At 40.7% G+C, this 16260-nt stretch overlaps 1 protein-coding gene across 1 annotated transcript in view; it reads right to left on the reverse strand.

Annotated features, from left to right (window-relative positions):
* Positions 1-9577: 9577 nt before the first annotated feature.
* The window catches only part of gjd1b (gap junction protein delta 1b), a gene marked incomplete at its 3' end in the record, with an annotated part of 52071 nt that continues 45388 nt past the window's right edge, over positions 9578-16260 (reverse strand). Inside the window, exons 2-3 of the mRNA XM_080429462.1 lie at positions 14230-14722; positions 9578-9940 (exon numbers count right to left, since the gene is read on the reverse strand). Coding sequence (XP_080285588.1) covers positions 9578-9940; positions 14230-14722 — 856 coding nt within the window. The remainder of the gene's footprint in view (positions 9941-14229; positions 14723-16260) is intronic.

Genomic DNA, 16260 nt, shown 5'->3' on the forward strand with positions numbered 1-16260 from the left:
ATCTCAGCTGTACGTGTTTCTTTTAAAGTGGTTTTGCACCCTGAATGCGCACATACCCACTAATGTTTGTAAACAAGAAACTTGTCTATACTGTACATCCTCCGTGTTGCCACAGAGAATGAAAAACCGAGAAGGTGGAACACAGTAAAAATCCTCTGATTCTACCACACTGTTGAATCTGAAAGCAGAGCCGCCTGGATACACATGGTTGGGCGTAACCAAAAACGAATGAAAGAGAGGGGTGCATTGATGGGGCACACCAAACTTTTAGTTTTTCAAATACTTGAGACTTTTGTCTCAAGATGCCTGGGACATCAGCAAGGGCATGCGGTCGCAACGAGTTCCTAACGCCAAATCAAATGGGTTCAGATCTGAGTCTACAAGTCTACTGAGGAGGCGCGTCTGAAGCCTGTCCTGGACAGATGATGATGATGTGTTCTATAAAACAATACACAAATATATATATTTCAATTCTTGAAAAAAAATAAAAATAGGCTTGGTGGGTGGGCCCCAGCCTCAAGGCACCCTAGGCAATTGTCTAATGGAAGGGCCGGCACACACGCACGCGCACACGCACACGCACACTTACTTACAACTATCCTTGGCAATAAGAGATCAATGGATGCTTTCATTTTCACTTGATTCAGCCTCACACTCTCACACCTGTGCATGCAGGGCACGCACACACGCACGCGCGCACGCGCACGCGCACACACACACACACACACACACACACACACACACACACACACACACACACACACACACACACACACACACACACACACACACTCTTCACACCCCATAAATCAGCAACTCAAGACCAGACCGGACTTGACATAACATTCAAGGTTTTATTCAGTCTATACATACAGTACACAGTCAGAAATATAGTTACAGGGGACCTTCAACGAAGGTCTGTCAGATACAAAACAAAATCTGCAGTTCAAAACAACAGATTTTCAGTTGAAAATTACAAAGTGTGTGTATCTTAGTTTTTTTTTCGTTTTTATTCATTGTTTTTTTTTGTTTGTTTTTTAACCTTAAATCCTACATATAAGTCTGTGTTTTTACATCCGTACAGATGTCGGAGATAGAACGTGTTGTTGAAAGCTATGCGCCACAAAGAGTGATAAGATTCGAGAGCTGAGATCGTATACACTTTCCCTTTTGTGGTCCTTTTCAAAGAGTCGTCACTCGTCACCGTGAAGCCAAATATAACCCTGTCCTTCTCCCTTGACCTATCACGTTCCAGGTCTTATCGTTCATCGCTGTCACCGTAGCAACCGCCATCCTCAAATAAGATACAGACTCACATAAGGACGCATGAGCAACAGTCTTATCGATGGTCTGAATTGACTTTATGATGCTAGTTTATGGAGTGTGGTGGTGGTGGTGGTGGGGGGGGGGGGGGAGAGGTGGGGGGCAGTGTTAAAGTGGGAGGTGGACTTGAGGTAGGCAGTGCTGTCAAGCTACAAGCAGCTGTATCCCCTCATCCACATTCCCTTTTTTCTTTTATAAATTCATACCCACCACTCCCCGCTACCTGCCGTTCTGACAAGCTACAATCTGGCAGTGATTGGGGTAAGTGGTTGTGTGGCTTTTTAAAGAATCTAAACGGCAGAAACGGCTGAGGGAATGCAAGGTAGTTCAAAAGAAATGTGCATGCGAAACACATCGGCAAAGTGTCAGTGGCTAGATCTCATATTTTCATTACGGTTACCTCAGCGGTGGCAGGGACACAGGGATATTTGGTTGCTATAATTCCGTCCTGCCATGGACCTGCCACTCAACATAATGAGAACAAATCATCACCATTGATATCACAACAGCTTTGGAAGGGTTGAGAGAGGTCCTCCGCCCCCAAACACTAAACCGGTTATAATCTAGCTCATAGGACAGCAGCACCATGCCAGAATGAAGTCAAATTGGCAGTGGGTATTGGTTTGGATTTGGTAGCATTGGTCATAGCAGAACATGATTTTTTAGTTGAACATCTGGGGAAAGGACATTTAAAACATTTTGTTTTTTGTTTTCTCTTTCAATTACATACTGTAGATTAGGAAGCTGTTCATCTGAAGAGGTTTTAACAAATACCACTCTGGCTAGTTATAAATGGAATAAACCCTGGTCTGTGAGTGCACAATTACACATATAATGAGAGATGTCATTACCCTTTCTGCAGCTTGGCCAACTTTTAGAATCTGAATGTTACAAAAGTATTCGATTTTTTTTTTTAAATAATTCAATAAAAAAAAGAAGAAAAAAAGGATTTGATGATGTCCTTTTCAAAACTATGGCTTTTTTTTCATTAGTAGCTATTCAGAAGCCCTTAAATGTTCAAGTTAAGCTTGCGTTTACCCAGTTTGGTATGTGTCTAAGGGCTGCCAGCTCATCTCAAGTGGCTGAAGAATGTGATTACAAAGTTAATCTGAGAAGCCTTTGGTGATGCCGTTGGCAGATCATCAAGTCTAGAGGAATGAATGCAACAGTTCAATTAGATATTTAATTTTATGCCCATATTCAGTCTGAAGGCAGCATGGCATGAATATCAAAATGATTTCAGTGGTTGATAGATCACTTTCTATTGATACCTGAATGGAAATAGATTTAAATAGATTTAATTACTTTATTTTAAGTAGATTTGTCATGTACAGTACCTTTTTAGTACAGGTTTACTAAGCTCATGGGCCTATTAATGAAATTGTTTACTCAAGTTAAGTGAACATCCTGCCCTGGATTTAGTTTTCAGTTCCCAGTGACATAATTGCATGGATTCTATTCTATGAATTCTTCTTTGTCAAGACCTTCATTGATACATAATCACACTGTACAGCAGTTTGCTGGAGAAAAGAAAATGGATCTGACTAAGCCATAGTACATTTTCGTCTGTTAGCTCCATTGCCCGACAGTTTTGTAGTATAAAATAGCATGAACCATGTTTTTAACCTTGCATTTTGGTCACACGTTTAGCCTGAATAGCACCAACAGATATAGGCTTAAACAATCTGGCAGAGGGTTTTATGGGATCCTTCATAAAACATGGTAGGAATTGAAACACATGCTAAAAAAAAAGCAATACTATAAAAGTGTTTGTCGTATACCACCAGAGAAATTGTACTTAAAAAAGGCTGTTGTAAAAAATCATAATTTTCCCTTCCTGAGTCGGTAGTTTATGAACTACGGCCCACTGTGCTGTTTGAATTTGATCTACAGTGACTCCGCAGGCTTCTACTGTGTCTAGCTGGTGCTTCATTGAGGACTTAAGCATGCCTTACTGTCAAGTTCAAAGACATTAGACGTTGTGCTGGCGAGCTAGCCCTGGAATGTTCTGTGCAGTGACATCACGGCGGTCGGACAGCGTGACAAACAGCCGCCCCTACACACACACTCACAGTATCATAGGCCTGTAGCTACGACGAGCTGTTTAGCTTACAAATTTAAAAATCATCCAATGTTGCAGAATCTATAAAAAATATATCGTTGCTGTCGGGCAGAAACCTATTATCTCCATATTTTATATTTTTTGTGTTTTTTTTGCAAATTAACGCCCTTCTTGATCATACTACAGCGTCACACAAAGGTATCAAAAGTAGATCTGCTACTTTTGCTGTTTTTGAATTTGAATGCCGAAAAGTAACAGTTTTGGACATAAGAGGTTTCCACCCGACAGAGACGATATGCAGATATTTGAGAGCTTTTTTTAGTAGTTGTCATTTTAGTTGAAGGTTTGATATAGCATTATAAAAACGTTTGGAACTAAGTACAGTGTGCTACATGGTATAAGTGTAATAGGTAGCTCACAATATCACTGAGTTGGTGTTGCCTGCTTGACTTCTAAAGAGTTGGTGGCACAGACACTTGGCATCAAGATTACATAGCTTATCTCCTACTGTAAGTTTGGACTAAAAAAAACATCTTTCTTTTAAAGATTTGTTTTAAGAAAAGGTAGAAACATGCTCACTCTAGCGATTAAACATGCATTTAAAAAAAAAAGTATTATTTGAAAGTTTATCTAATTTTGCATATCACTTTGGCAAGGGAGGAAATATAATACCTTTCTGCTATAGTCTTATACTTCAGTAATATACCCTTAATAGCTTTTTTTTGTGTTCCTGTACATAAAAAAGTCATCTTCCTTTTTTTCAGATATGTCTTTCAGTTACATCACTGTACAAAAAGAGCAACAGACAACATAGTGAATCCACACGGCAGTAACGATAAACAGTTTTTTGTGCATAATACATTTTCACATTGACAGATAAGTAAAAGTAGACATGGAGAGAGGTGGACTGTAAGAAGAGCTGGATCCAGTTCTCACTTTGGGACAGTCAAGTTCATCGATCAGTATTGATGTGTATTGACAATACTGTATTGTTGACAATACTTAGTTAAAGGGATCATGACGTGAGTGATCAATTTGTGCCTGAGTGCAGTCCAGTCAAGTCTATGAGTCTCTGCATTCCCAGCTGTGTTTGCACGTTTGTTTGTGAGGGACTGGTTCCTGAATGAGTCCAGACATGAAAGACCAGAGGCTTGTAACAAAAGAGAGACTTTGTATTCAAATGGCTGCGGTGCATGCAGTCTGGGGCTGTTGGCTGGTTTCTTGTATGCTAAATGTATCTTTACCATACAAGAAATACTCCACTGTTGCATTTGTGGCCGTTTAATCGTTTTGTGACATTAACTGTGTCGATCGAAACAAGACCTATTTTTTTCCTTTCCCAGAGAACATTGATCATATTAATCGTTACTCCTGCCGATAAAGACGTGGAGACAATAAGGTTGAAAAGCAGTGGAGTTTTACTTTAACCACATGAACCCTGGCGTCCCTATTGTGGGTGCAAACATTCGGCAAAAACAGCAGATCTAAAAGCTCACACCGCGTCAGGTTGCGACACGTTGTGAACTTGTAGATCAGCTATTTTCTGCGACGAGATTTGGTGTAGAGGAAAAAAAGGAGCAGACCAAGTGTAGAGCCCCTGGGGTCAATGAATATAGGGTTTTATTGTGGACATGAGATTATGTTATGTGTGTATCTGTGTGGAGATCAGTATTGTACTCTTCAGCAGCAGTCAGTACAGTACAGAGCATTGGCTTGGCCATCTAGCTCAAGCTCAGTGTTTAAGCCCTGCCCAGAAGAACAGGTTGGGTCTAATTGAGGGGAAGCTGAGCCTTAACCTCTTAACCTCTGTTATTAGGATTCACAGCATGAATTCAGCCTGACGGCCTATAGTCCCCCTCCATAGGACATTTAATCACAAAGGACCCCCTCTTGGGGTTCTGAAGAGGTCCTCATTGGGGTCTATTTCCAGGGATAATCACCTGTAGGAATCACAGAGATTAACACGCTGGTGAGTGAATTGGGAGTTGGAGACCGAGTGGGGCTGGGAGGGGGATTTCTTCTGACATATTAGCTGTTAGCCCATAATAACACAGGCTGTGCTGCTGCAATCTTCAAATCAAGCTATACTGCTCGAGACACTTCTCACACTTGTGAGTCACTCTTGATAAAAGCTTCTGCTAAGTGCTAAATGCTGTGAAAGCACAGCGCCCTGCTTTCCTGTTTGATTGTGGTACAGTGGCAACAGCCGAATGGTGCCTATTCTCTTCCAAGGCACCGCCTATGCGGTATCTTTGCATGAAGAGGAAACTAACATGCGACCAAGTGCGTGTGCAAATATGGCATCTAATCTGACTTGCTTGTTTAAGAATGACCTCACCTGTTTTAAAACAAGGTGGCGGAGCGCATCGGTCCAAACATACACACACAGTTGCACAGAACAGACACACTTCATGCACACGGAGGCAGTCCTTCTTCCTCCGTCGTAACGTTTAGTCTCTGCTATGTTTGGATCAGGTAGAAGAAGTATCTTGGACCTGTTGCTGAGTTGGCTGACAATCAAGACACTGTCACTAGAACCTAAACGCCATCCTCCCTGTCGTCAGGCCAGGAACAATAAAGTTGAACTGAACCCATATGAACTGACAACGATCTGGCTTATAGTTCTGTGTGTGTGTGTGTGTGTGTGTGTGTGTGTGTGTGTGTGTGTGTGTGTGTGTGTGTGTCTGTCTGTGCATATATGTGGCAGGGCCCTTGCAGCCCAAGGCTTCTGAACAGGAGGACATTGTGCCGGTTCCAAGCACTTCCACTCAGCTAGAACCATTTTAATCACTTCTGTGGTGCCGTGGGCATTGTGTGCACGACACACGTCACGGTGTATAGCGCTCTCATTTCCTCACAACGCACACCAACGCGCCTCTTATGTCTGGCCTCCCAGGTGTATTAGCCTCATTCACACCTTGTGCTAGCCAAAAATAACAGAAGTTCAACTTCAGGTGTAACTACTCATTTTCGGTGAGCGATTCTGTCGTATGACAAAGTATATATTAGCTTTTGCAGTGTTAAAGTGCCCTCCCGGTGCATGTGCGCGTGTGCGCGTGCGTGTGTGTGTGTGTGTGTGTGTGTGTGTGTGTGTGTGTGTGTGTGTGTGTGTGTGTGTGTGTGTGGAGCACGCCCACAGTAGTTTTGGGGGGAGAACAGGGCCCTTGAGAGAACTGGATTATTATAATTACATCTTTTTGAGAACTAGAGAACTCTTGCATTCCCAACGTTAGGCCCTTCAGTCTTCCTCTCTCCCACCGTCCACAATAATCAAGGTGCAACACATATCCCTCCTTCTTCATCATCATAATCTTTTACGTTCTTTTCATTCCTTTTTCTTTTCTTTTTTCTTCAAAAGGCATGCATGCTATAAGCCCTTTAGGAGAGAAATGCAGAATTAAAACCACTGAGATTCCAAAACCAAGGGAAAAAAGACAGACAAAACAACCACTACTGTCCTTTGAGCAGGGGTCTTCAACGTTTTTCAGGCCAAGGACCCCTTAACTGAGAAAGAGATGAGGCAGGGACCCCCCCACTACATATTGGATTCATGTAAAATGTGTATTTTCAGACATCTTACGACTTAAACCCTCAATACGTAAACTTGACCTTAGGCTCTGTACTTGGTCTGCTCTTTTTTCCCTGTACACTAAACCTCTGCGCCGAATATAGCCGATCTACAAGCTCACAACGCGTCGCAGACGTGTTGTGAGCTTGTAGATCTGCTATTTTCCGCTAATGTTTCCCACAGAATAGAGATCCGAGGTGGTTAATGTAAAAAATAAATACAAAATAAAGTCCCCATCACACAAAGATTTGGCGGCCCCACTGCAGTATCTCAGAGGACACCCTAGGCCTAGGGTCCCTGACCCCCTGTTGAAGACCCCTGCCTTAGAGAATTACTATTTGTCGGCTAACAGCTTGATCATTGTAGAAACACGGTGTTGTGTAAACAAACATGCCTTTTCGAAACGCCTCCGAGGGCTCACGCACGCTTGGGTGTGTGTGTGTGTGTGTGTGTGTGTGTGTGTGTGTGTGTGTGTGTGTGTATGTGGTGTTATTAAATTGCATCCAGTGCAGTGCTGCATCACATTTCCCTTCATGAGCAATTTTTTATAAAGTTTTCATATCGTTGCTGTCGGGCAGAAACCTCTTATCTCCATATTTTTAGTTTTTGTGTTTTTTCATGAATTAACGCCCTTACTTCATACTATACAGTGTTCCACAAAAGCCTCAAAAGCAGCAGATCCACAAGCTCGAAACGTGTTTTGAGCTTGTGGATCTGCTACTTTTGCTGTTTTTGAATTTGAATCCTGAAAATTCAGTTTGGATATGTTTTGGACATGTATGAGGTTTCCACCCGACGGAGACCGAGTATTGAATAAAGTAAGTTCTTCTTCATACTGTCGTATGACGGAATATAAATTTAGGCTTTAAACTTTTTGCATGGACATCGGTTGCAGAGTGATCAGTTTCAAAGTGCTCATAAAAACAGAGCTTACAAGTTCAGCGAACTTGTCCCTCCCACCCAACCCTGTACATGTCATTCAATTCCATCAGTGAAATGCTTTGAATATAAACAAGAATTTAAAAAAGACAGACATTTTAACATTTTGAAAAAGAAAAAAAAAAAGTATCCGACCAACCCCTTACAAAGATAAATAGATTTATTTAGATAAATTCTAAAGTGATTAAATAATATATTATTATGATATATTCTATGTAACTTTCTAAACAATGCGTGAATACTCCAATGGTATCCCCCCCCCCCAAAAAAAAAAGACATAACTCATGACGTGATATAGTTTAGAAAATGTTGTTTAAAATAGTAATAAAATGATGTGTACCCTTCTCCGACAAGCTCACACACCTCTCCGTGTGTGTCTCACCGCTCGTCTGTCTCAGCGTATTGGAATGCTGGAGCGAGGAAGGAGAGACTGGTTTGTGCTTACGAGACAGAGGGGTCTTACGTTTATGTGCTGATCGTCCGTTGGCCCTGTCCGCTCACACACAGTACCTCTCTGGAGTTTATACAGAGCGAGAGGAGCAAGAGGTATGACCGTTGCGTCGTTAGCGAAAGGACGGCAGAGATAGAGAGAAGGAGAGAGAGAGATAGAGAGAGAGAGAGGGCAGGAAAGGAGGGAACAAAAAAAAAGACAAAAAGGTGTTTATGGTATTCCCCACATGTGTTTGTGTTGCCGTCATCTTTCGCCAAGAGACAAAACATAAACATCATCATTCTCGGCAGGTCAACGCCTGGCTTGTGACAGTGTTTCAAACGGGGCTGACAGTGATCAGAGGCAGCCCTGCTTGGCTCCTGCCTCCGTCCAGTCTCCAGTGGGAAGAGAGAGAGAGAGAGGGAGAGAGAGGGAGAGAGAGGGAGAGAGAGAGAGAGAGAAATGGCGTTCCCTCTCTCTCTCTCGTTCTTTGCGACACATCCTCCTCCAACCCTGTTCTGCCGCTTACTCTTGTGAAAAGCTCCCTCCCCTCGCTCTCTTTCCGTCTCTCTGTCTCTTTTCTCTTTCGTCCGTCATGGTTTTTGACGGCTCTTCCGTTCCTCTTTTAATAATGTTCCCCCACTTCGACCCCCCCCCCTCCCCCTGTCCTCTCCTTTTTCCTGTCCACTCCTTTTTTTCACGGCGGCTGACATAGTCCAGACGAAAAGCACCATGGGATACTTCAAACAACACCTCGCTCTCCTGTTGTCATCGTAACCCCCTACGAACAGCCTCTCCTTTCCTCTCCTCTTCTTTGCCTCTCCTCTCCTCTCAGCTCCACTCCTTCTCTCTGTCATCCCACTCTCAAAACTTAAGAGAGAGAGATGAGAGGAGCAGTAGAGAATCCTCAACTAGACGAAAATCATCTGTGGCAGTCGGACTGCTTTCCTCCTCTGACCCTCTGATGTAAAGACTGGTCTGAGATCAGAGCATCTTGTCATCTTTTTCTATCCTCTCATACTGTATGTTCCCTGTTTCTGTTCTTCCTCGGCACTCCTCTTCCTGTCAGTCACACGGCTGAAAGATTTGGTCTTTTAATACATTCTGCTTCATTCTATTGCCACAGACACAGCCCACCGCCATAGAGTGCCTCCTTTAATAAATACAAACATGATAAACTCTCTCTTTTTTCTCTTGCACATTCATTCCTCATCTCCGTCCCTTCCAAACCCTCCTCCTCCCCCATCCTCCCTCCTCAGACGTAGGCTGACTCGCTGGACTGTGTGCGCCCCAGGTTGGGCGGCTGCGACAGGTGTGACATGTCCTTCTTCCGGATCTCGCAGATGGACTTCCTGCGCGCCTGCACGCCCCGGATGGCCGCCTTGATCTTCTTCCAGCCCAGGTGGTTGAGCTCGGCCAGGTTGAGCACCACGCAGAGGCCGCTCACGGCGAACATGAACACCAGGAACACCGTCTTCTCCGTGGGCCGCGACACGTAGCACTCCACCTCCTTCAGGCACGGGTAGCGGTCGCACTCGAAGATCCCCGGCACGGTGAAGCCGTACAGGAAGTACTGGCCCACCAGGAAGCCGATCTCCAGCGCGTTGCGGAACACCACCTGGGCAGTGGTGGAAAAAGTGCTCAAATGTTTTACTTAGGTAAAAGTATCCATAGTGGGTAGCACTTTATAATAACTATACACTATAAAGCATTAGTTAAGCATTAGTAAATGCTTAATTCCTCATGAACTCATCATTAGTAAAGCATTATTCATACATTACCAAGCATTAGTAAACACAGTTATAAATGTTTCAACTATACACTATTAAGTATTAGTTAAGCACTAGTAAAAAACTTAATTCATCATTAATTCATCATTTGTATAGCATTATTCATACATTACTAAGCATTAGTAAACACAGTTATAAACCTTTCAACTAAACACGATTTACAATTAGTTAAGCATTAGTAAGTACTTAATTCATCATGAATTCATCATTTATATAGCAAGTAAGTACTTTATTCATCATGAATTCATCATTTATATAGTATTAATAATACATTAATAAGCGTTTGTAAACACAGTTATAAGCGTTTTTTTGCCCATTGATAACCTAATCTTTAATGTGCTTAATGATTGTATTCTCATACTTTGTAAATGATAGATTCAACATTTATAAATAGGTATTATATCAATTTACAAACCAGTTATTTATGAGTTGTTAATGGTTCATACGATCATTTAGAAAGTCTAAGTAAACACCATATACAAACCACTTGGTTGTATATTTATGCGGACATTTGTACATGATTAGTGAGTGTGTTAATAAATGTCTTATAAACACTTATTCATACTCAATGAATGATTTATTAAGGTAGTTACTACTTGTTAGTTAAGTATTTTGCGTGAGCCCATCTAAAGTGAGGACTATCTATGCCTTATAAAGCATTTATAAATGAGATAGCGTGAGCCCATCTAAAGTGAGGACTATCTATGCCTTATAAAGCATTTATAAATGAGATAGAAGCAGTGATATAGAAAATGCCAATATTTATTGCAACAATTGAGACAGAACATGGCCCTTGCAGTGTAAAAATAAAATTAACATTATTGTGCTGTATGAAAATAAACAAACAATATGCAATGCTATAAACGTGTACACATGGCTGATAAATTAAATAAACATTTGACTTCATGAAAATAAACAATAAACAATCTGCTATGCTATAAACATGTAAACATGTCTCACAAATTAAATAAACGTTGTACTTTATGAAAATAAACGATAAACAATCTGCTATGCTATAAACATGTAAACATGGCTGATGAATTACATAAACATTGTACTTTATGAAAATAAACAATAAACAATCTGCTATGCTATAAACATGTAAACATGGCTGATAAATTAAGTAAACATTATTGTACTTTATGAAAATAAATCATACATAATCTGCTATGCTATAAACATGTAAACATGGCTGAAAATGGAAAAATGTAATAAACATTCTTGTACTGTATGAAAAAATAAATCTGGGTTCTGCCTTCACTATGGGTATAGCCACCCTTGCAGAGCTAGGCAGACAGTTAACATCAGAAGGTAAAAAAAAGGCTTGTTTTGGGTTTCTTCTTTAAATTATCTTCTATGGTTTTTCTTGTTTGTAGAACAGCAATGACATGAAATACACATAGAATGGATTTGTTAAAATGTGTACTGAATAGTGTTTTCCACAGTAAATATTTCAACTTTTTAACAATGCTTTAAAAGAAATGAATTAACTTGCAAACATGACTTAAGCAGCTAAACATTCACACAGTTGCAATGATATGAAATTAACATGTACATGTACATAAACACATCCCTGATTTTGCTGGAAATAATGATATGCAAATCTCTCCCAATATTCACAAATAAATCACTCATATTACAGCATTAGCTCAGAGCAGAATAGCCTATAAGCTAACATGACACACAGCAGCCTGCAGCCTAATGGCCGATAAAGACCTAGCCGCTTGTTTTTTTTGCAAAATCTGGCAACACCTGCAGCATGCATTCACTTCCTGTTTAGCATACAGCAAAGCTATGTGCAGCTGTGTCTGTAAGTACTGTCCTTGTGATGTATTGTCTCAGTAATGATGAAACATGACGGCTAGTACCTTTTTCACAGCCCAACTGTGTATTCTGTCTGTGGTAAAAACGTCATGTTTGTTGCTAATCAGTACCAGTCATATGGCCTAGCCTGTTAGCCTGCCATTAGGATGCAGGCTGTTGTGTGTCATGTTAGCTTATAGGCTATTCTGCTCTGAGCTAATGCTGTAATGCCATTATAGGGAGCAATGTTGTCTTTTTATTTTCACTCAAGTGATTTATTTGTGCATATTGGGAGAGATTTGCATATTATTATTTCCAGCACAATCAGGGATGTGTTTATGTACAGTACATGTTAATTTCATATCATTGCAACTGTGTGAATGTTTAGCTGCTTAATTCATGTTTGCAAGTTAATTCATTTCTTTTAAAGCATTGTTAAAAAGTTAACATATTTACTGTGGGAAACATTATTCAGTACACATTTTAACAAATCCATTCAATGTGTTTTCCATGTCATTGCTGTTCTACAAATAAGAAAAACCAAAGAAGATAATTTAAAGAAGAAACCCAAAACAAGACTTTGCCTCCAAACAGATTTTTTTTTTACTGTCTGCCTAGCTCTGCAAGGGTGGCTATATGCATAGTGAAGGCAGAACACAGAATGTTTTTTTTTCATACAGTACAAGAATGTTTATTACATTTTTCAGCCATGTTTACATGTTTGTAGCATAGCAGATTGTTTCTTTTCATAAAGTAAAATGTGTATTTAATTTATCAGCCATGTTTACATGTTTATTGCTTAGCAGATTGTTTATTGTTTATTTTCATAAAGTACAATGTTTATTTAATTTATCAGCCATGTTTACATGTTTGTAGCATAGCAGATTGTTTCTTTTCATAAAGTAAAATGTTTATTTAATTTATCAGCCATGTTTACATGTTTATTGCATAGCAGATTGTTTATTGTTTATTTTCATGAAGTAAAATGTTTATTTAATTTATCAGCCATGTTTACATGTTTATTGCATAGCAGATTGTTTATTGTTTATTTTCATGAAGTAAAATGTTTGTTTAATTTATCAGCCATGTTTACATGTTTATAGCATTGCATATTGTTTGTTTATTTTCATACAGCACAAGCATGATCATTTTATTTTTACACTGCACGGGCCATGTTCTGTCTCAATTGTTGCAATAAATATCTGCATTTTCTATATCACTGCTTCTATCTCATTTATAAATGCTTTATAAGGCATAGATAGTCCTCACTTTAGATGGGCTCACGCTATCTCATTTATAAATGCTTTATAAGGCATAGATAGTCCTCACTTTAGATGGGCTCACGCAAAATACTTAACTAACAAGTAGTAACTACCTTAATAAATCATTCATTGAGTATGAATAAGTGTTTATAAGACATTTATTAACACACTCATTAACCATGTACAAATGTCCGCATAAATATACATCCAAGTGGTTTGTATATGGTGTTTACTTAGACTTTCTAAATGATCGTATGAACCATTAACAACTCATAAATAACTGGTTTGTAAATTGATATAATACCTATTTATAAATGTTGAATATATCATTTACAAAGTATGAGAATACAATCATTAAGCACATTAAAGATTAGGTTATCAATGGGCAATAAAACGCTTATAACTGTGTTCACAAACGCTTATTAATGTATTATTAATGCTATATAAATGATGAATTCATGATGAATTAAGTAATTACTAATGCTTAACTAATTGTAAATTGTGTATAGTTGAAAGGTTTATAACTGTGTTTACTAATGCTTAGTAATGTATGAATAATGCTTTACTAATGATTCGTTCATGAGGAATTAAGCATTTACTAATGCTTAACTAATGCTTTATAGTGTATAGTTAATATAAAGTGCTACCAAGTAGGGTAATCAAAATGTATTTAAGGTACAAAGTAAAGGCTAAAAGTAAAAGTACTAAAATGTTTGAAAATAGCAGATCTGCAAGCTCACAACGCGTCGCGATGCGACGCGTAGTAGCTTGTAGATCGGCTGTTTTCAAATAGCCTAGGTATAAAACAGAGCTAAAGTGGTTAATGTATGTTTCATAATATCATATATAATCTATATCTGAAAAGTAACTAGTAACTAAAGTTTTCAAATAATTGTAGTGGAGTAAAAGTACAATATTTTCCTCTGAGACGTAGAGGAGTAGAAGTAAGTACAGAAAATGGGAAACACTCCGGTAAAGTAAAAAGAAATCCTCAAAAGTGTAAGTACAGCACTTGAGAGTGAAATGCACTTAGTCACTTTACACCACTGCACCTGGATGATGTAGAAGCGCGAGATGCCCTCCTGCCGCCGCACCTTGCTCTTGCCTTGCGAGAAGCTGCGCGGCGCGTTGGGGATCTCCTTCACCTCCAGGCAGTCGGCCTCCTCCTTGCCGCCGATGCAGCTGCCCTCCCTGCCGCCGTGCTGGACCAGGATGCCGTTGATGTTGCGGAGCTTCCTGGCGCCCTCGCTCCTCTCGTAGTCCCGCTCCAGGATGGGGTAGAGGAAGGAGTAGCGGCGGTCGCGCTGCTTGGCCGACTGGTGCACGGAGTAGGTGATGAAGCAGAGGCTGGGCGTGCACACCAGGATGATCTGGAACACCCAGTAGCGGATGTGGGAGATGGGGAAGGCCTTGTCGTAGCACGCCTGGTTGCAGCCCGGCTGCAGCGTGTTACAGACGAACATGGTCTGCTCGTCCTCGTAGACCGTCTCGCCCACGATGGCCACAATCAGGATGCGGAAGATCACCACCACTGTCAGTAGGATCCTAGAGAGAGAGAGAGAGAGAGAGAGAGAGAGAGAGGGACATTAGGTTAACCCATTAAGACCTGGGGGTCGATTCTACAATGCTTCAATCAGTAGTTCTCAAACTTTTTTTGTGCCAAGGAGCCCCAAATTGACATGTACTGTATTTGGCCGCGGACAACATTTGGAAATGTTTTGTGCCAGGGCCCCCCCCCCCAGAAGACAAGATTTTTCAAAAAAGTTCAATAATAGCAGATGTACAAGCTCGCGGCGTGGTACGAAGTGACACGCTGTGAGCTTGTATATCTTCTATTTTTGCGAACTACTGTCTTAAACCACTGTTCTAAATCCTAAGCGTTTTCTGAAAAACTTATGTTGCTGTATATGGTATAGCTAAAATCTAAAATGACAGAGACACTTTCCCTGTTTGAATGGGTACAAAGACAGTCAGAGGAAGACAAAGACAGAGCTGGAGAAATGTCATTCTTACAGTATATTGCTTGAGGTTCTGCTGACCGTGACAGAATGGTAAGGGGAATAAAGAATGAGACAAAGGACACATTAAACCTGGACAAGGACACATGAAGAGCTATGAATTCATTCCGAAAAGCCTCATATTAAGTATAAATACTTACCCTGTGTACCTTAGGACACAACTTGGTGTAACAAAGAAATACATAGATTTTCCCTAGATTTTCAACTACAGTACAATTAACAACCTGTTTGTTGACATTCGTAAATGAACTTGGGACATTCTGCACAATGAGTACTTTTACTTTTGGTACTCTTAAGTAGCCTATATTTTCATGCCGATACTTTTGCACTTTTACTCAAGTACATTTTGAATACGGGACTTCTACTTGTAACAGATATCTACATTGCAGTATTGATACTTTTACTTAAGTAAAACATGTGAGTACTTTTTCCACCACTGGTAATGAGTGGATGTTCTGTGTGTGTTGTGATTACAGTGTGGGATGATACCTGGTCTAATATTAGACTCCTGTGTACCATAGGGCTCTGTTAACATGGCAACCCTCACCTGAGCCTCGCTGAGAATGGAACACTGATTAATATCATCACACACAATCAATACACAAGTACAGGCACACACACACACACACACACACACACACACACACACACACACACACACACACACACACACGAACACGAACGCACGCACGCGCACGCACGCACGCACGCACGCACGCACGCACGCACGCACGCACGCACGCACGCACGCACGCACGCACGCACGCACGCACGCGCGCTGTGTTATCCATTCACCAATCCCCTCACACAATCCCCACCCCACCTCAATCTCTCTCTCTCTCTCTCTCTTTTCACATTATCTTTCATACTCTCTCTTTCATACTCTCTCTGTCACTTTTCTTTCATACTCTCTCTCTCGCCTCGTACCCCCTGGCAACAGATGGGCTCCGATTGCACCTCGTTTGCAGCTTAGGAGCTATTTCTGTGTTATGTGACATAGCAGTGCAGAGAAGGATTATTGCGGTTGTAGTGGCGTCACTCAGGAGTCGTGTGTGTGCGTGTGCG

The sequence above is a fragment of the Gymnoscopelus braueri genome (genome assembly GCF_963280865.1).
Source record: "Gymnoscopelus braueri genome assembly, chromosome: 5".
Taxonomy (NCBI): Eukaryota; Metazoa; Chordata; class Actinopteri; order Myctophiformes; family Myctophidae; genus Gymnoscopelus; species Gymnoscopelus braueri.